This window comes from Nerophis lumbriciformis, linkage group LG27 (assembly GCF_033978685.3).
Source record: "Nerophis lumbriciformis linkage group LG27, RoL_Nlum_v2.1, whole genome shotgun sequence".
Classification (NCBI taxonomy): Eukaryota; Metazoa; Chordata; class Actinopteri; order Syngnathiformes; family Syngnathidae; genus Nerophis; species Nerophis lumbriciformis.
Genome location: NC_084574.2, coordinates 9,562,501 through 9,583,952, shown reverse-complemented (window position 1 = coordinate 9,583,952; position 21,452 = coordinate 9,562,501). Strand labels below are relative to the sequence as shown.

The following is a 21,452-nucleotide window of genomic DNA, read 5'->3' as shown; positions in this document are numbered from 1 at the left end:
TGTTAACAAATTCACAAAGGCCATATTTCGGAGGAAGGCAACGAGCCAGGGAATCAGAACTAGACAACATGAGAGTGCATGCATCCTGAATACCCAAAGTCATATAATATTCATTTTGCTCCAGTTCCTACACTACAAAAAGTCAGTGTTCAAAAACAAGACAAAAAAATACAAAAATTAGGGGTATTTTATTTAAACTAAGCAAAATTATCTGCCAATAGAACAAGAAAATTTGGCTTCTCAAGACTTTCCAAAACAAGTAAAATTAGCTAACTTCAATGAACCCAAAAATACCTTAAAATAAGTATATTCTCACTAATAACTAGTGCACTTTTTTGGTAGAAAAAAAAAAAAAAAAAAAAAAAAAAAAAGACCTTTTTGCTCAATATGTTGAAAAATATTCTTAAATTAAGTAAATGCTAGTGCCATTGTCTTGACATAATGATATGCGCTCGGCATTACATTTCTTGAAACCAGCAAACTAGTACTAAAAATTAACTTATTGTTCTTAAAGGAAAGGCAACAAGACAACCGCTTGTTACTCTCGAGGTCTCCTCGCCGCTCAGGCAAATCATATTGTCTAAAAATGCATTTTTCCATCGATGACATGACATCATTGCACCATATTTCTGTTCAAAATAGTTTGAAATGTCACATATTAAATGTATAAATATTATTAGTTTGCTGTACTGTACCAACTGTACTACTATATGAGTACTTATTTTCTATTGTTTCATTGAAAATAAAACAGCAAAGTCCATTTGGCTGTCATCTGTTTTAATTATGAGACACAATTGTGTCAAAGTCATGATTTTTTTTATTTTTAACACTTGAAATAAGAAATGATTACTTTAAAAAAGTAGTTTTATACTTGTGAGTGTTAATGACACAGCTTTGCAACAGTTGATATTCTAGTTTCAAGCATGTTTTACTCAATATAGCTCATCAAATCTCAGCAACAAGCTGTAATATCTTACTGAGATCATTTAGGAGCAAAACACTTAAAACAAGTAAAACACTAACATAAAATCTGCTTCGTGAGAAGAATTATCTTATCAGACAGAAAATAAGCAAATATCACCCTTATTTGAGATATTTCATCTTACTTAGATTTCAGTTTTTGCAGTGTAGCTCCACTGCTTGGGTGGGTGGTGATTTTGTGTTGTTGTTAGTACTTGTTGTAATAGTTTGTTTGCGCCGTAGTGGAATATTTTCCACACACATGCAAGACAAAGTCTGCGTGTGGCTGCGACAGTCGAGGCTGGAAAACATGTCCGTATTTTGTTAGGCTAATTAAAATAAGCTCTAAACACTCCCTCTGTGTGTTTGGAGCTTACAAAACACTACAGAGGCAGCAGGGGTGTATTCTAATGAGAAACGTTACGGATACATTGAAAAGCAAAAGCAAAGCGAGGAGGGGACAAGCTAGCAAATACATGAGGGGTGGTCAGCAACAAATGAAGGTGAGGTCAGATGAGGGAAGAGCTGCATAAACAAATATTCACAGAACATCTGACGAGGCCAACAAGTGCTGTGTTTTTGTTCTTGTGCGGCATCTTGAAAATGACCAACAACAAGTTCAAGTCACATTCAATGGCATTTGTCTATGTTATTTTGGGAAAGTACCTGGTATGTGTCCCCTGCAGGTGTAGTAGAACTCGCGGCAAAAGTCCTGGCAGAGCTGGGGCAGGTCAGGCTCCCTGTGTGGCATTTTGTCCGTGTCCGAAGAGTGGAACAACACCTGGGCGTTGGGGGAGCAGCGGGCACACTTGATCTCCTCCAGCAGACGTCCACATTCCGTGTTGTTGGTGGAGAAAATCTGGAGACCACACAGACATGCACATAAAAAAAGAGCATTGTTGGATTTAAAGTTGTGGTGTAAGGTGGACAGTGGACTTCATCGAATGTAATAATGTTGGCTTAAAATGAAATCCTGTAGTTTGCTACGACAGTATGTCAGGTATGGTAAGTTGTGCTACGTCCCATGCAGAACTCCTGGCATGGAAACAGAAGTTCAGAACATTCTGAGTTAAATAATATACTGTATTTTTTTGGACTATAAGGCGCACTTAAAATCCTTTAATGTTTTCACAAAGCTGCAGTTCGCCTTATAACCAGGTGCGCCTAATGTATGTATTAATTCTGGTTGTGCGAACACCGCTCGAAGCAATTTTATGTGGTATAAGGTGTAATGACAAATGTGACCAGGAGACAGCTAGTCACAGATAAAAGGTACGTGTGGACTGCTGGTTAAAACCTGTTCGACAAATAACACTGGCAAGTACCTGTAAGCAAGCAACACCAAGACTTTGATGTTTTATTGAGAATATAGAACATTACACGTGGCGCTCAAAAATCTGTCAAAATGTTTTAGTACGACTTTAGTAAGCTACGAAGCCGCACCGCTTGATGAAACGCGGAGCATTCATTACGGCTACCATAGTCAGATGTACTGTGCTTCAACATACGGGTATTATTATGGTGTGTGTATAAGGACCCAGAAATGGCAGCCATTAGGATACATTATCTAGCGTTGTGTTTCGCATAATTATGCAAAACCAATTTGTATTGGTTCCTGCTGATGTGTATTTGGGATCTGCATAGGTCTCAAAAATGTGCACACGTCCACAATTGTTGTCCATTCCGTAGTCAATAAGCTCCTTCTTTTTCTCTATCCTCTTCTTGTGGGACTGTCCTCCGCTGTCGCCATTTCTAATACAAAGTAGCGTACAGTTCTAACTTATGTCAGCAGACTTGCTATAGAATTGCTAAAAACTACCGGTACAACAAAGATGACGGGGAGAAGACACAGTCGAAGTGGAGTAAATAAGACCACCAACAAAACGGCGCATCCTAAAGAGACGGTCAGAAAGCGGCATGCAGATGGTCTGTAAGACATAATCTATGTAACATTTTGACCAAAGAACCACTATTACATGTTATGTAGACCACAAGAAAAAGTTTTATAAGTAAAAAACACATACCATGACCCCTTTAATGCTCCTTTTAAATGAAAATAGACCTAAAAGACCCACTCATTTGCAGTGCTCTTTATAATCCGGTGTGCCCTATGGTCCGAAAAATATGGTATATCAGTACCAATAAATATTTGAATGGATGTTTTTTTTAAGGAAGTGCAGTCAAAGGCACATCCCTGTAACTACAACATACAGTAATAACTGAGTATGGATACTCTCTCCGGTTGAGTAACTAAATAAACACAGAGGCTATGCAGTACATACAGTATGTGAAGCGAGTAAAACGGGTGGTTAGGCTTAAATTGTGGGATTGTACCAACAAATGGAAAACAAACTGCAGAATCAAATGGAAATGGACTAAATGAGCCAAAGCAGACAGTCAAGGTACAGCACATTCAGACATCGCTTGTATGTTACTGACATATTTTTCCAACATGGCACATTCAAATGTATAGACTGTAAGACATGAAGCATCAGTTCTTTGCCTCTGTAGGTCAGATGTACATCACTATTTATGTTGTCTTGCACATTATTTCATCGCATTCATCAGCTCTTCCCCAAATCACTCTGCTAATTGCTACTGGTATGGTAGCGTTGACTCTTACCCCATTTTCCCCCCATAAAGAAAGTAAATGAGCCAGTCTGGAGAGCACTGACTTATTCCTCTTGCCTGCAAACTGCCACTTTTACAACTCCCAAGTCTGACAAATGAATGAATGACTCATTACGCAAAAGTACACAAGGAGTTAATCCAGAAAAAGAAATGAGCAGGATTATTTATGTAACAAATTAGCTGCAATAAAACACAATGTAATCTGGTTTGGGTCAAGTGCGGTGTCGCTTGGGCAGTCAGGCAAGCAGGCAGGCTGGCAGTACTTTGCTCTGTGTGAGGTCCGTGTGTAAACACAAATTTAGAGATAGACAGGCACATCATTCCCTCTCTGGTATCAACAAATTAGCAGTCTGTCCAAGTCAATTAGCTCGGAGGACCCAAGGCCAACATAAGGAGGCCTTACTTACACTGCCTGATTATAGACCAAACTGCTACTGAGGGAAGGACTCTGTTTGGAAGCTCTACAGAGCTGTGTTTACCCCAAAAGGTACCAGAACCTCTAGTTAAGCACCAAACAAATGTGTTAATAGGGGTGGGAATCGTTGGACACCTCACGATGTTATTACGATACAGGGGCTACAATTTGATTAGTGATGCAACTTTAATTCATGTATATGTGTGTAAGGCTCCAGCTTTGACTGCATGGTTTTTTTTTTGCATTATCACTTAAGACTATGTCAAATCTCACGAGGTCGGTTTAGCCAGAAGCAAAGGATTGCTTTTTTATTGGCTTTATTCTTTTTGCAATAGTAAGATTAGTAAGGCGGGAATTGGCCACAAGTAACCCACAGGAATGAGTGAATTTAGGGACAATTTAAAGGCTGTAATGTGAGTGTGAATGTTGTCTGTCTATCTGTGTTGGCCCTGCGATGAGGTGGCGACTTGTCCAGGGTGTACCACGCCTTCCGCCCGAATGCAGCTGAGATAGGCTCCAGCGACCCCGAAAGGGACAAGCGGTAGAAAATGGATGGATAGTAGAGTCGAACGCTAACATTAGCTGCTAGCCATTAGCTAACTAGCAACCGACATTATGAAAGGTAGTTTTCTTGTGCTCTGCTGTATTGTTTAGCATGTTAAGTAGAGTAGGCTAACTTATTTTCAACCTGTATGGCTATCAAAATGTTAGTTAAAATGTTTAAATTTACATGTATAAAAAAAACAGGGAGATGCAACTCACCTTTGTCATTGAAAGAGTTAACATTAACAATGGTGGGCTTCTTGTACACTGTTAAAATGAGATATTACGAGGTGTATGTGTTACACATCTTACCTTTACGTCAAGTTTTTATCAATCCACAATAATAAAAAATGAGGCCTTTACAGTTAATAAAAGCATTTACAGAGAGGATAGCTTCTACTTTCATTTCCTGGAAAAAAAATAATCAAGAAAATCCAATTGTGTTAGGTTTTTAAGGCCCCACTGTATTAAAATATTAATAGGAAGAGGTAAATGGTGGTCAATTAGGTATTGCTAGGGCTGGGCGATAAAACAACATCAATATCGTGATGGACATATAATCGATATCCAAAAAAAACGTGTTCGATAAAACTTTTGATAGTTTTTCTTCTTATTCGGAAGAAACCGGAAGATGCAAAGCAAGGTTGGTTGCATGAACAAAGGCACTCGTTCTCTGCTAACCGAGCAACGCAGAAAGTGACCAGGGATCAGTGGGAGTTACATGCTAACAGCCAATCGGGTAAGAGTATTAACTATCTTATTTGGTTGTCTCGTGGTTGATTCTTTGCATGGAGTGAGAAGGGAAACTAAAAATGAGGGCTGCAGAGAGCATAGAAATTGTCGATTAAACAGGAAGTCACCTCGACGGTGTGGCAGTTTTTTGGATATTTTCGAACAGACCGCAGTCAGGCCAAGGTGCTCGTCCACACCAAGATCGGTAACACCACTCAACCTTAGCCGAATTCAACTTTTAAAGCACAGTTGTAACTTACTGACATTGAACCTGCAGAAAATCATTCTTGGGTTTCTCCACGTTTACATTTTCACACTTTGCACTAGGGGGGGTAACTATTCGTTTTAACAACGATTTGATTCGATATTTATGGTTGCACATATGATTCAGGGACGACGTAATTTTTTTTTTTTTAGAACGACACGACACGAAACGATACAGTGAGTTGAAATCAATTGAGTCATTTTTTAGCTAAACAAATAAAGCTGAAAGACCATAAAATGCATAGTGGATACTTGACACTGTAGGTGAAATTTCCTATATTCCTGTTATTTCTTGTAAGGGAATTATGTATACCGTATTTTTCGGACTATAAGTCGCAACTTTTTTCATAGTTTGGCCGGGGGTGCGACTTATACTCAGGAGCGACTTATGTGGGAAATTATTAACACATTAGCGTAAAATATCAAATAATATTATTTATCTCATTCACGTAAGACACTAGACGTATAAGATTTCATGGGATTTAGCGATTAGGAGTGACAGATTGTTTGGTAAACGTATAGCATGTTCTATATGTTATAGTTATTTGAATGACTCTTACCATAATATGTTACGTTAACATACCAGGCACGTTCTCAGTTATGATAAATGATAAATGGGTTGTACTTGTATAGCGCTTTTCTACCTTCAAGGTACTCAAAGCGCTTTGACACTACTTCCACATTTACCCATTCACACACACATTCACACACTGATGGAGGGAGCTGCCATGCAAGGCACTAACCAGCACCCATCAGGAGCAAGGGTGAAGTGTCTTGCTCAGGACACAACGGACATGACGAGGTTGGTACTAGGTGGGGATTGAACCAGGGACCCTCGGGTTGCGCACAGCCACTCTTCCACTGCGCCACGCCGTCCCCCAGTTGGTTATTTATGCCTCATATAACGTACACTTATTCAGCCTGTTGTTCACTATTCTTTATTTATTTGTTGGCATACTTGCCAACCCTCCCGAATTTTCCGGGAGACTCCCGAAATTCAGCGCCTCTCCCGAAAACCTCCCGGGACAAATATTCTCCCGAAAATCTCCCGATTTTCAGCTGGAAGCCACGCCCCCTCCAGCTCCATGCGGACCTGAGTGAGGACAGCCTTTTTTCATGACGGGAGGACAACAGGGTGACAAGAACTAAATCATCCAGACTAGATATAAATTGTATTATTATGTTTATTTTATCTAAAAATAAATATATTTATTAATTAAAAAATAAATAAATAAATAAATAAATTTTTACTATATTTTGCTAAAAACATCAAAATTAATCGTATTTTTATTTGTATTTTTGTGTGACTCCTTATTACATCCAGCCATAGAATTATACATTAAAATAAACATATTTGAAATAATTGATTTTAAATTATCATAATAATTAATTTAAAATGACCATATTTAATTATTAAAATAATTGCTTGTTTATCAACAACTTTAGCATTTTATTCATTACATTTTGAAACTCTCAAAAGCCAAGCAATGTTATATTCCTTAATATTTATTTATGCAAGTTTGAAGTATCAATTATCTAAACACAGTTTTTTTTTGCATATTTTCAGGATGTAGATATATATATATATATGTATGAAATACTTGACTTGGTGAATTCTAGCTATCAATATACTCCTCCCCTCTTAACCACGCCCCCAACCACGCCCCGCCCCACCCCCACCCCCGAAATCGGAGGTCTCAAGGTTGGCAAGTATGATTCTTGGTGTTGGCTTTTATCAAATACATTTCCCCAAAAAATGTGACTTATACTCCGGAGCGACTTATAGTCCGAAAAATACGGTAAATGATTTTTGGATACAAACAAGCAAGTAAACAACAATTAATAGTAGATGCATTCACATCTTAGTTAAATAAAGTGCAACCAACACTTTAGGTTGAAGTAACAGGAGGAAACACTTTCTGCTCACATTTTTAAACATTCAAGCAATTTTCAATAAAAGTACAGTAACCAATATTTTAACAGTCGATTTACCTGCTAAATAAAGTATCCATTCTCCGCCCTCGCGTCGCCGATGACGAACAGCGTCCCATGTGTGCAGAAGCTCATCCCTAGCTTCATAATTTCCATAGCCTCCTTCATCCATCTCTTCTATTTGTTTCTCATAAAAGTGAGTGAAGTGTATTTATATAGCGCTTTTCTCTAGTGACTCAAAGGGAAATGACTTCTCCTTGTGTTCCGTGAGTCAGTGCATCGCCGTAACTTACACTGTGACAGCCGCGTTTTCTGTGGTTTAAAGTTGGGTTGCAGCTTTATCATTGTGTGTTGTTTGTGGCTTTTGCAGTGCAGCTGTAGCTGAAAGTTATGATATTGAAATGCCCGGCAGGGGAGAAGGAAAGACAGTGAGGGATACACTTCTTTCTTAACAAGCGGTAACAAAACACACGTATACAAGAGCTGCTGTTCGCCACAACTCGTGTTTTAAACACTGAACACAGACAACCAAACTCTCGCGGGACTTGCACACATCACACACAACAGCACCATCTCTTAAAGGCACACACACGTCACAGACATAACACTAATGTCTTGTGGCGTTTGTTACGACTTTTCTCGACCATCGTAGACAGGAAAATAGACTTAACGTTTAAAATCTATATCAATACAAGTGCTAAACTTCGTCCGTTCTTAAATCCAATGTTTTCCTTTGTCTAGTATCAATAGAATTGATGCATTCCCTTTTTAAACAATCTCGGATCGATACCTATCTCGTGGAAAGCAAACTTGCCGAGCACAGATCGATATACAGTACAGGCCAAAGGTTTCTCCTCATTCAATGCGTTTTCTTTATTTTCATGACTATTTACATTGTAGATTGTCACTGAAGGCATCAACACTATGAATGAACACATGTGGAGTTATGTACTCTACAAAAAAAATTGAAATAACTGAAAACATGTTTTATATTCTAGTTTCTTCAAAATAGCCACCCTTTGCTCCGATTACTGCTTTGCACACTCTTGGCATTCTCTCGATGAGCTTCAAGCACACCTGTGAAGTGAAAACCATTTCAGGTGACTACCTCTTGAAGGTCATGAAGAGAATGCCAAGAGTGTGCAAAGCAGTAATCAGAGCAAATGGTGGCTATTTTGAAGAAACTTGAATACAAAACATGTTTTCAGTTATTTCAAATTTTTTCTGTTAAGTACATAACTCCACATGTCATACTTGCCAACCTTGAGACCTCCGAATTCGGGGGGTGGGGGAGGGGGTGGGGATGGGCGTGGTCGGGGTGGGACGGGGGCGTGGTTGTGGGCGTGGCTATAAGGGGAGGAGTATATTTACAGCTAGAATTCACCAAGTCAAGTATTTCATATATATATATATATAAGAAATACTTGACGTTCAGTGAATTCTAGCTATATATATATATATATATATATTATTATTTATATATATATATATATATTTTTTTTAAATTATATATATATATATAAAATAAATACTTGAATTTCAGTGTTCATTTATTTACACATATACACACACATAACACTCATCTACTCATTGTTGAGTTAAGGGTTGAATTGTCCATCCTTGTTCTATTCTCTGTCACTATTTTTCGAACCATGCTGAACACCCTCTCTGATACATTGATGTGTGGCACGCACAAAAGTGCTTTCATCAAATGCACTAGATGGCAGTATTGTCCTGTTTAAGAGTGTCACAACATTGCTGTTTACGGCAGACGAACTGCTTTACGGTATACAAAAAAGTGACTGCTGTTGTTGTGTGTTGTTGCCACGCTGGGAGGACGTTAATGAAACTGCCTAACAATAAACCCACATAAGAAACCAAGAACTCGCCCTCCATCATTCTATAGTTATAACGTGATTGGGCAGGTACGCTTTTTTATATTGTGGAGGACCTGAGTCCGCCTGAATTTCGGGAGATTTTCGGGAGAAAATTTGTCCCGGGAGGTTTTCGGGAGAGGCGCTGAATTTCGGGAGTCTCCCGGAAAATCCGGGAGGGTTGGCAAGTATGCCACATGTGTTCATTCATAGTTTTGATGTGACAATCTACAATGTAAATAGTCATGAAAATAAAGATTGAATGAGAAGGTGTGTCCAAACTTTTGGCCTGTACTGTACTTGAAATTTAGGAATATAAATCAATATATTGATGTATCGATCAATCGTCACACCCCTACTTTGCACTATTTTATGAGGCATTTCTAACGTAGTCCTTATTTTTACACCTTCATTTTAAGAGGCTATTGCTAAGTGAGCAATGTGATTTTTGTTTACATTGATTTTTTCCAGGGTCGTGTTGACGATTCCTATTCTTTCTGCCTTGAAAGCTGAGTGGATTATAGCCAGAGGAGGGTTAAAATGTGAGACATGCGGTAGAAAATGGGTGGATGAGATGGATGTTTACATTTGATATATTTTTATCCGTACTGTCGATAGGTCATAAAAATATCAATAATTATCGATACCGGCCGCTTATAGCGCGATACAGTTTTCAGCCATGTATTGTTGCAAAAAAAAGGCAGAGCTCCTGGTTGCAACTCGCACGTGTTTCTTCATAATGCCATGCAGCGATGTGGGCATGCCTGCCCTCCTGCTCTAAATTGCCTAGTGATTCCGAGCACCACGAGCTGGCACCGGCTCCACGGCGAGTCGCATTTGTGTGCTCTCGGCCGTGCGCTGTGTCCATATGTTGCCGGGACGCCCTCCAATTTTGCCATCATCCAAAAAAGCAGAACAAGCCCTGCTTTGTTTCCCCGTCTTTTTCTTTTTTGCTGCTCAGCTGAGAGACGGGTCAAGCTACAGTGTAAAAGTCACCGACGGTTAACTCGAGCCGGTTTGCGTCTGGGGCGAGGAGGAAAAAGAACACTTGTCATTCAGTCGCAGCAAATCTGTGATGCTCTGCAAACCTCTTAAAGAAGCGGTGGGAGGGGAAGGCAGCCATGTAGGCAACACTAAGCCCCGACAAAACACTTGTCCTCGGGGAATAGGTGTATGTTGGTTGGCAAAGGACACCTCCCAGAGGCATTAACACTTGGACAGGGTTGATGACTGCGAGGAGGAAAAGGGGGGTGATGTTCTCCAGCTTCTCCCATTAGCCAAACCAACAAACACAATGGCGTTGTTATTCTTTGGCCATAATCAGAATAGGCTCCGTGTGTGGGCAGTGTAGCTGGGAGGAGAAGTCGACTAGGTCCTATTCAGTCTTCTCAAGCCCCCCCACCCCCACTTATTTGCATGACTTGAGGAAATTAAATGATGCAACATGGCTTTTTTTGTTTTTTGGGTCACTACCACCCAGTCACTGATTGATTGCAGGAGGGATTTTACATGAAAACAGTGCGTAGTGAAATCATTTGAACATGTTTTGTTGCTTTGATACGGCTTTACGGAATAGTTTGGACAAATGGGGCCAATTATTTTTTATGTATTTTTATTTTGTACTTGTCTTAATCCCTTTGTATATGTTTTTCACTTTTCTTTAAAAGCCTAACGAGGGTTGCAAATTAGCCTTTGGCTAGAAGTCCTATGTACTTTGACATTGGTTACCTATGGGTAGCAATGTTTAATTGCAATGTCCCTGTCAAATAAATAAAGTTTGCAAGAGTCACATGACTGTTCCGAAACACATAAAATGTTAATTTAATAGACAGAACCTTAACAAATATTTCGAATACTTCACATGACTGTTCCTTAAACACATACCAGATAAGATGTTTTTTTCTAGAAACTTTACTTGACGGTTCCTTACAGTAAAATAACAGATGTTGCTTCACAAGAAGTGCTCCTTATGACTGTTACATACACATATGACGGGTAGGATGTCGCTTTGCTAGAACCTTATTGAACATTTACATTACTTGTGATTGTTCCTGCACCGCTTAACAGATAAGATGTTGAAATAGTTTGAAAGCACAGCACATACAGTAGAACTTTGTTGAGTATTATTGAATCTTCACATGAATGTTCCTTAAACACATAACAGATAATATATCACTTTGCTAGAACCTTTACAGGACAACTTTACTTGACTGTTCCTCACAGTGCTAAAGAAGAACTGTTCCTTACCACCGGTACACAAACACATGACAGATAGTATGTCACTCTGCCAGAACCTAGCAGAAAACACTGGAAACCGTTCAATATCTACCTTTTCCTAAACACACAATAAGATAACAGAAAACTACATTACCTTGACTAGAACTGTTTGCGGGTAAAATGTCGCTTAACTACAACTTTATGGAATATTGTGGAAACTTCACAAGTTCTTAGTACTGTTTCTTTAAAAGATGTCTTTCGGTAACAGTAACTTTCATAATGATACTCCTCGACCATAACAGATAACTTGTCACTTTGCAAGAACCTTGACAGAATGTACTGTAAACATCACATGACTGTCGCTTAAACACATACAGTAAAATAACAGATGTCACTAAGATAGCATTGAACCCTTAGAGGATATTCTGGAAATTTCACATACTGTCCCTTAGACACATTGAGTATAACAGACGAGATATCACTCTAGTAGAATATTCTAGGTATGTGAGTACTCGCCTCTGGCCGGACCTCAGCTGTGGTCACTCAGATATCACGCTTGATCGCGCAATCTGAGTAACGACCGGACCACTATTTTCAAAGTTCAACTGTTTTCGCATTGTTTTCAGCATATCAACATTTTCGGATTGAACACATACTCGCGCCACAAAGCTCTGACAAAATGTTGCAGGTTTACACTCGACAAAACTCCCCTGCAAAAAATCTACGGTGGGTAAAATGTTTATTGGAATCCCTATTATAGTATCCATCCATTTTCTACCGCTTGTCCCTTTTGGGATCACGGGGAGTGCTGGGGCCTATCTCAGCTGCATTCGGGCAGTAGGCGGGGTACACCCTGGACAAGTCGCCACCTCATCGCAGGGCCAACACAGATAGATCCGTTATACATTTATCTGTGAGTCTGCCAAATATCTTTTAAATTAATCGATTCGGGCACTGATTTGTTCGACCTGTCGATTTCCTGGTCGTTGTGATGTAACCAGCCATGTTTACTCAAATTTTCCATCACTTCAAAGGCTAATTTCCTGAATTTAATCAATTGACAATACACCATAACAGTGAAACCACTTTTTTTCTGTTTCTTTGTATGGCAAACCTTTCAATGATACCAACGTTTTTAAAATGAAATGGGGTAGTTAATGAGAATCTATGACATACATTTTGAGCCCAATTATGGATTTTTAAAACCGGTGAAAATGCACTAACTTTCTTAATATTTAATGCTACTTACATCACTGGAATCGTCGTTGCAATTCCTGTCTGATAATACTAACTCATGAAAATCAATTTTTAAAAGTTACACACATACCGACAGAAACACGAGGAATGTAACAAAAAAGGCCAGAAAGTGACGTAAACAAACAACTTAATAACAATACCGTCGCTTTACGGCACCGTTTGTTTGTAACACTGAATACCATCCAATTCGAGTAAGTATCACTTTAGTAGAATATTCTAAACACTTTGTTTTGTATGACCGTATCTGGGAAACACAGAGTAAGATAACAAATGCCACTAAACGAGAAGCTTTACAGAATATTCCAGAAACTTCACAGAAATAAGCTAACAATCTAGCCAAAGTTGCTGGCTAACAGCTAAGCAATGTGCGTCGCCCTCCCACCTAGACCTTTGCCGGACAACTTTAACGGGGACGATTCGGTCGGTAAAGTGACCATAATAACGCATCGGTCATGTTTCTTTTTAAAGAAAACAAAAAATTTAATTTCATTACACGCCAAGGCATGTAACGTAAAAGGCTAGAACGTGACGTAAACAAACAGCTAACAATACAGGTTTTTTTTTTACGGCAGTGTTTTCCCAATCTTTTCTGAGCCAAGGCACATTTTTTTCCTTGAAAAAAATCCCGAGGCACACCGCAAGCAGAAAACATAAAAAATTAAAATTCAACAGCCAATATTGACAATAAAAAGTTGTTCTCGCAATTGTTGGATATGAATTCAAACCCTAACCACGCATGCATCATTTACCATGAATTGATTAACGTGGACCCCGACTTAAACAAATTGAAAAACGTATTCGGGTGTTACCATTTAGTGGTCAATTGTACGGAATATGTACTGTACTGTGCAATCTACTAAAAACTTTCAATCACTCAATCAATCACTATAGCTCGTCTCAAAGTAGGTGTACTGTCCCAACCTGTCACATCACACTGTGACTTATTTGGAGTTGTTTGCTGTTTTCCTGTGTGTAGTGTTTTATTTCTTGTCTTGCGCTCCTATTTTGGTGTTGATTGTCATGTACGGATGCCGTCAGCTCCACACGCTGTAAGTCTTTGCTGTCGTCCAGCATTCTGTTTTTGTTTACTTTGCAGCCAGTTCAGTTTTATTTTTGTTTTGCATAGCCATCCTTAAGTGTCAATGCCTTTTCTTAGCGGCACTCGCCTTTTGTTTATTTTTGGTTTAAGCATTAGATACCTTTTTACCTGCAAACTGCCTTCCACATATTGTGATCACGACAAAACCGTGTTCCCTACATCTACAAAGCAATTAGCTACCAGCTGCCACCTACTGATACGCCGAGCTCTAGACAGTACAGACACTCAACAACACATTATTTGCGGATTATAATTACTGGTTTGCATAAAATATTTTTAACCCAAATAGGTGAAATTACATAATGTCCCACGGCACACCAGACTGTATCTCACGGTACAATAGTGTGCCACGGCACAGTGGTTGAAAAACACTGCTTTACGGCACCGTTTGTTTGTAACATTGAATACTATCCAATTCGAGTACGGTAAGTCAACAAATACTTTATCACTTGAGTAGAATATACTAAAAACGTTGTTTTGTATGACCGTACCTGGGAAACACATAGATTGCCACTAAACTAGAAGCTTTACAGAATATTCTAGAAACTTCACAGAAATAAGCTAACAGGCTAGCCAAACATGTCAGGTAAAGATTCCATCTAAATATACCAAAAATATTGTCTGATTACAAGAAAATTTGAAAGAGTACCGTCTCCACAGTCGGAAAACTGATCATTATAACGCAGCGGTCATGTTTCTTTTTAAAGAAAATAAATAAAAAATATTTCATTACGCGCTAACGTAAAAGGCTAGAAAGTGACGTAAACAAACAACTAATAATACAATCGCTTTACGGCACAGTTTGTTTGTAACACTGAATGCTATCCAATTTGAGTAAGTCAACAGATACTATATCACTTTAGTACAGTGGTTCTTAACCTTGTTGGAGGTACCGAACCCCACCAGCGCATTCACCGAACCCTTCTTTAGTGAAAAATAAAATGTTGGTTTTTTTTTAATTCAAGACAAAGTTATATGTTTTTGGTAACACTTTAGTATGGGGAACATATTCTAAGTAACAAAAACTTAATTTAGAGTTACTTGGTTAGGGTTAGGGTTATAATAAGGCCATGCCGAATAAGTACTTAATAATGACTAGTTAAGAGCCAATATGTTACTAATTTGCATGTTGATAAGCAACTAATTAATGGTGAATATGTTCCCCATACTAAAGTGTTACCATGTTTTTTACTGGTGCACAAAATGAACCGTGCATGAACATCACCTTGTTCAAAGAACAAAACCAACACAGTGCATAAACTCACAACAAATTACACACCTGAAAATCAGTGTGACTTCTGCTGTTGTCGTATCCATAATACGCCGATAGGGAGAAGTTTTTATTTACACGATGAGTCGGGGGTGTCTTGACCTCCGCCGAACCCCTGAGGCAGACTCACCGAACCCCTAGGGTTCCATCGAACCCAGGTTAAGAACCATTACTTTAGTACCCCGGCCGAGTCATACTAAAGACTATAAAAAAATGGGACCCATTACCTCCCTGCTTGGCACTCAGCATCAAGGGTTGGATTTGGGGGTTATATCACTTAAATTTATACCCAGGCGTGGCCACCGCTGCTGCTCACTGCTCCCCTCACCTCCCAGGGGGGGTCAAATGCAGATGATAATTTCACCACACCTAGTGTGTGTGTGTGTGTGTGAAACAATCATTGGTACTTTAACTTTATAACAAATGCCACTAAACTAAAGCTTTACAGAATATTCTAGAAACTTCACAGAAATAAGCTAACAGGCTAGCCAAAGTTGCTGGCTCCCCTTTACCGGTGCTAGCCCGGTAAAGTTACCGGTCGCCCTCCTACCTAGACCTTTGCCGGACAACTTTAACGGGGACGATTCGGTCGGTAAAGTGACCACAATAATGCACCGGTCAGGTTTCTTTTTAAAGAAAAGAAATTAAAAATATATAATTTCATTACGCGATAACGTAAAAGGCGAGAACGTGACGTAAACAAACAACTTAATAACAATATCGTCGCTTTACGGCACCGTTAGTTTGTAACACTGAATACTAGAGATATCCGATAATATCGGCCTGCCACGACTGTATATATCGGTATCGGTTGATATCGGTAATTAAAGAGTTGGACAATATCGGAATATCGGAGAAAAAAAAGCCATTATCGAACATCCCTACTGAATCCCATCCAATTCAATTAAGTATCACTTTAGTAGAATATTCTAGACACTTTTTGTATGACCTTACCTGGGAAACACATGGGAGGAAGATAACGAACGCCACTAAACTAGAAGCTTAACAGAATATTCTAGAAACTTCACATAAATAAGCTAACAGGCTAGCCAAAATTAGCTAAGCTCGGTACTAGCCCCGGTAAAAGTTACCGGTTAAGTTAAGTTGTCCGGACAACTTTAACGGGGACGATTCGGTTGGTAAAGTGACCATGATAATGCACCGGTCATGTTTCTTTTTAAAGAAAAGAAATAAAAACATATATAATTTCATTGGGGCGGCATAGCTCGGTTGGTAGAGTGGCCGTGCCAACAACTTGAGGGTTTCAGGTTCGATTCCCGCTTCAGTGCCGTTGTGTCCTTGGCCAAGACACTTTACCCACCTTCTCCCAGTTCCACCCACACTGGCTTTCACTATGTAAAGCGCTTTGAGTCACTAGAGAAAAGCGCTATATAAATATAATTCATTTCACTTCACTACGTGATAACGTAAAAGGCTAGAACGTGACGTAAACAAACTTAATAACAATATCGTCAGTTTGTAACACCTGAATACTATCCAATTCGAGTAAGTATCACTTTAGTAGAATATTCTAAACACTTTCTTTTGTATGACCTTACCTGGGAAACACATGGGAGGAAGATAACGAACGCCACTAAACTAGAAGCTTAACAGAATATTCTAGAAACTTCACATAAATAAGCTAACAGGCTAGCCAAAGTTAGCTAAGCTAGGTGACAGCCCGGTAAAAGTTACTGGTCAAGTTAAGTTGTCGACGTTGGGACGATTCAGTCGGTAAAGTGACCATAATAATGCATCGGTCATGTTTCTTTTTAAAGAAAAGAAATAAAAACATATATAATTTCATTGGGGCGGCATAGCTCGGTTGGTAGAGCGGCCGTGCCAGCAACTTGAGGGTTCCAGGTTCGATTCCCGCTTCCGCCATCCGAGTCAGTGCCGTTGTGTCCTTGGGCAAGACACTTTACCCACCTGCTCCCAGTGCCACCCACACTGGCTTTCACTATGTAAAGCGCTTTGAGTCACTAGAGAAAAGCGCTATATAAATATAATTCACTTCACTTCATTACGCGATAACGTAAAAGGCTAGAACGTGACGTAAACAAACAACTTAACAATATCGTCGCTTTACGGCACCGTTAGTTTGTAACACCTGAATACTATCCAATTCGAGTAAGTATCACTTTAGTAGAATATTCCAAACACTTTCTTTTGTATGACCTTACCTGGGAAACACATGGGAGGAAGATATCGAACGCCACTAAACTAGAAGCTTAACAGAATATTCTAGAAAATTCACATAAATAAGCTAACAGGCTAGCCAAAGTTAGCTAAACTCGGTACTAGCCCCGGTAAAAGTTACCGGTTAAGTTAAGTTGTCCGGACAACTTTAATGGGGACGATTCGGTCGGTAAAGTGACCATGATAATGCACCGGTCATGTTTCTTTTTAAAGAAAAGAAATAAGAAAATATATAATTTCATTGGGGCGGCATAGCTCGGTGGGTTTCAGGTTCGATTCCCGCTTCCGCCATCCGAGTCAGTGCCGTTGTGTCCTTGGGCAAGACACTTTACCCACCTGCTCCCAGTTCCACCCACACTGGCTTTCACTATGTAAAGCGCTTTGAGTCACTAGAGAAAAGCGCTATATAAATATAATTCACTTCACTTCATTACGCGATAACGTAAAAGGCTAGAACGTGACGTAAACAAACAACTTAACAATATCGTCGCTTTACGGCACCGTTACTTTGTAACACCTGAATACTATCCAATTCGAGTAAGTATCACTTTAGTAGAATATTCTAAACACTTTCTTTTGTATGACCTTACATGGGAAACACATAGGAGGAAGATAACGATCGCCACTAAACTAGAAGCTTTACAGAATATTCTAGAAACTTCACATAAATAAGCTAACAGGCTAGCCAAAGTTAGCTAAGCTAGGTGCTAGCCCGGTAAAAGTTACCGGTTAAGTTAAGTTGTCCGGACAACTTTAACGGGGACGATTCGGTCAGTAAAGTGACCATAATAATGCACCGGTCATGTTTCTTTTTAAAGTAAATAAAAAAAATATATATATAATTTTATTGGGCATAGCTTGGTTGGTAGAGTGGCCGTGCCAGCAACTTGAGGGTTTCAGGTTCGATTCCCGCTTCCGCCATCCGAGTCAGTGCCGTTGTGTCCTTGGGCAAGACACTTTACCCACCTGCTCCCAGTTCCACCCATACTGGCTTTCACTATGTAAAGCGCTTTGAGTCACTAGAGAAAAGCGCTATATAAATATAATTCACTTCACTTCATTACGCGATAACGTAAAAGGCTAGAACGTGACGTAAACAAACAACTTAACAATATCGTCGCTTTACGGCACCGTTAGTTTGTAACACCTGAATACTATCCAATTCGAGTAAGTATCACTTTAGTAGAATATTCTAAACACTTTCTTTTGTATGACCTTACCTGGGAAACACATGGGAGGAAGATAACGAACGCCACTAAACTAGAAGCTTAACAGAATATTCCAGAAACTTCACATAAATAAACGGGCTAGCCAAAGTTAGCTAAGCTAGGTACTAGCCCCGGTAAAAGTTACCGGTTAAGTTAAGTTGTGCGGACAACTTTAACGGGGACAACACCGTCTCCTCAGTCGGTAAACTCGCCACGATAACGCACCGGTCATGTTTCTTTTAAAAATAAAAATAAATAAAGAATGTAATTTAATTGCGCGCATGTAACGTCAAAGGCTAGAAAATGACGTAAAAACAAACAACTAATAACAACACCGTCACTTTACGGCACCGTTTGTTTATGTTTTCGTTGCGTGGAGCTTAGTAAACAGCCTGTGGGCAAACCACCCACTAAAAAAAAAAACTCCGCTTGTGACAATAAGACGGCGTTACAAAAGGTTGTCATTGAAAAAGAGGCGATGAATGGACATGATTAACCTCCTTACCCGGGCATCCCTGCGGTGAGCGATCTGGTAGGCGGCTCTGCGGGTGGGACAGCAGGACACCCGCGGGTACAACCTGTGGCAGACGTCGCCGCTGCCGGTGCCGTCGAGCAGGACTTTCCTGTCCCGCTTCTTGAGGCGCTTGGGCAGAGTGCCGTCGTAACATCGTCGCCTCCTGGCGCTCAGCTCCGCTCCCCTCTCGCCCAATTTGGCATCTCCGCACTCCCACACGTTGACAGCGATGGCCAGCACCAGCACGAATTGCAAATGCTTCATTATGCGTAGAAATTAAAAAAAAAAAAAAAAATCACCGCTAATAACAGTAAATTAATTTCACAAGCTATCCCCCACGCCCTCCGTGTCTGCAATGTAATGTTATATAAAGGCTATAATATGTGCGTGTTTATTGCATTTACAGCTTGCACATGTGCGCCAAAGAGAAAAGTATAAGCACGCTGCACATAAAAGCAGGTGCCGCCAGTTCCAATCTATTAATATATGTGTTAAAAATAAATATCATGCTCCTCTTCCTTAAAAAAAAAAAAAAAAAAAAAACTTGCACGAAAAAAATAACAATATCACAATTTTATCCACAGAAAGTGCAGCCCCAAAACGAAGAGCCTGGATGTTCCTCTCAGATGTAATCCCTCGCTGCGTGGACGCATGGAGCCCAGGGGGGGCTGGGTGGTGGGGTGGGGGGCGAAATAAAAGTTCTTCTTCCTCCGCAACACTAAAAAGTCCTCAGGAGTGCTCACATGTTTTCTCTTTGGTCTCTTTCCTCCTTCTTCTTTTTAACCGGCGCGCTCGAAGAGCGCCGTGACGTGTGCGAGTCCGCGGGGGCGCGCGCACACACATACACACGCGCGCGCGCGCACACGCAGGGGGGGCCAGGCGCGTACACGTCGAGGTCGATGATCACCTGGCTGGAAAGGGGGCGGGCGGGGGGTGCACACCCTTTTAAAAAAAGCTTTGAAAAAAAAGTCTTAATTCTACATTAATTTCTTGCATTAAAGGCAGTTTAAGGATTGTTTCGAAACAGGTGTTGCAATTCTGCCAAAAAATAGGAAATACTGCATCAACACCAAGTTGTGCCAATGATTGTCTCACACACACACACACACTAGGTGTGGCGAAATTATTCTCTGCATTTGACCCATCACCCTTGATCACCCCCTGGGAGGTGAGGGGAGCAGTGAGCAGCAGCGGTGGCCGCGCCCGGGAATCATTTTTGGTGATTTAACCCCCAATTCCAACCCTTGATGCTGAGTGCCAAGTAGGGAGGTAATGGGTCCCATTTTTTATAGTCTTTGGTATGACTCGGCGGGGGTTACTCAGTGGCTAGAGCAGGCCTGGACAATTATTTTGACTCGGGGGCCACATTTAGAGAAAAAAAGGTGTCTGGGGGCGGGTATATCTATTTTTAGGATCACTAATACAAAACCTCACAATAATGTCTGATTGAATGCTAAAAACGTTATGACAGACCGCCTTAAAAAACGTAATGGAATTTTAAATTTTTCTATGAACGATAAAACAAAATATGAATGTCACACCCCCTTTCGATCGACATATTTTACAATCAAGTGAAACGCAACAAAAATGCAACAAACAGTGAAATATGAACGCGAAGGGTACAAAAAAAACACCTACAATCTGATAAATCTGATACATCACTAAGCTTTAGAACTTTGTTGTGAAAATCTCCTTCCGCGTCTGTGGAAACGCTTCCCGCCCACACTGCTTGGTGCCTCGTCTGAGCTGCTGTGACGTTGCTTACCATAGTAACTAATTAGATTACCATAGTAACTAATTAGATTACCATAGTAACTGGTATATCATCCATAAGCGCAGATTCCAAGCATTGAAAGACTTAATATAGTTGAAGACTTCTGGTCATTAGAAAACATCACTGCACATCATAATGGCAGCTACACTTTCCATCTTAAAGATCTAAAAAATTATTTGGGAATGTCCGGTGGGCCAGATTGAAAAGCTTAACGGGCCGCATGTGGCCCCCGGGCCTTAATTTGCCCAGGTCTGGGTTAGAGTGTCCGCCCTGAGATCGGTAGGTTGTAAGTTCAAACCCCGGCTGAGTCATACCAATATAAAAATGGGAGCCATTACCTCCCTGCTTGGCACTCAGCATCAAGGGTTGGAATTGGGGGTTAGATCACCAAAAATGATTCCCGGGCGCGGCCACCGCTGCTGCCCACTGCTCCCCTCACCTCCCAGGGGGTGATCAAGGGTGATGGGTCAAATGCAGAGAATAATTTCGCCACACCTAGTGTGTGTGTGACAATCATTGGCACTTTAACTTTTAACTTTAACTTTGAACTTATTTGTGATTTC

General features: G+C 40.2%; 1 protein-coding gene and 1 long non-coding RNA gene across 3 annotated transcripts in view; one reads left to right on the top strand and one right to left on the bottom strand.

Annotated features, from left to right (window-relative positions):
• hhip (hedgehog interacting protein) overlaps positions 1-19,814 on the bottom strand; it is an 81,173-nt gene extending 61,359 nt beyond the window's left edge. Inside the window, exons 1-2 of one of the 2 annotated variants that reach the window (XM_061922957.1) lie at positions 19,107-19,814; positions 1,627-1,819 (exon numbers count right to left, since the gene is read on the bottom strand). In XM_061922957.1, the coding sequence (XP_061778941.1) occupies positions 1,627-1,819; positions 19,107-19,379 (466 nt within the window). In that variant the 5' untranslated portion in view covers positions 19,380-19,814. Of the gene's footprint in view, positions 1-1,626; positions 1,820-16,148; positions 16,309-19,106 lie in introns of those variants that run through there. The other variant, XM_061922958.1, reaches the window with a different exon arrangement.
• Positions 18,502-21,452, top strand: part of LOC133570208 (uncharacterized) — a 22,098-nt gene continuing 19,147 nt past the window's right edge. The window contains exon 1 of the long non-coding RNA XR_009810066.1: positions 18,502-18,560. This is a non-coding gene — a long non-coding RNA (uncharacterized lncRNA). The remainder of the gene's footprint in view (positions 18,561-21,452) is intronic.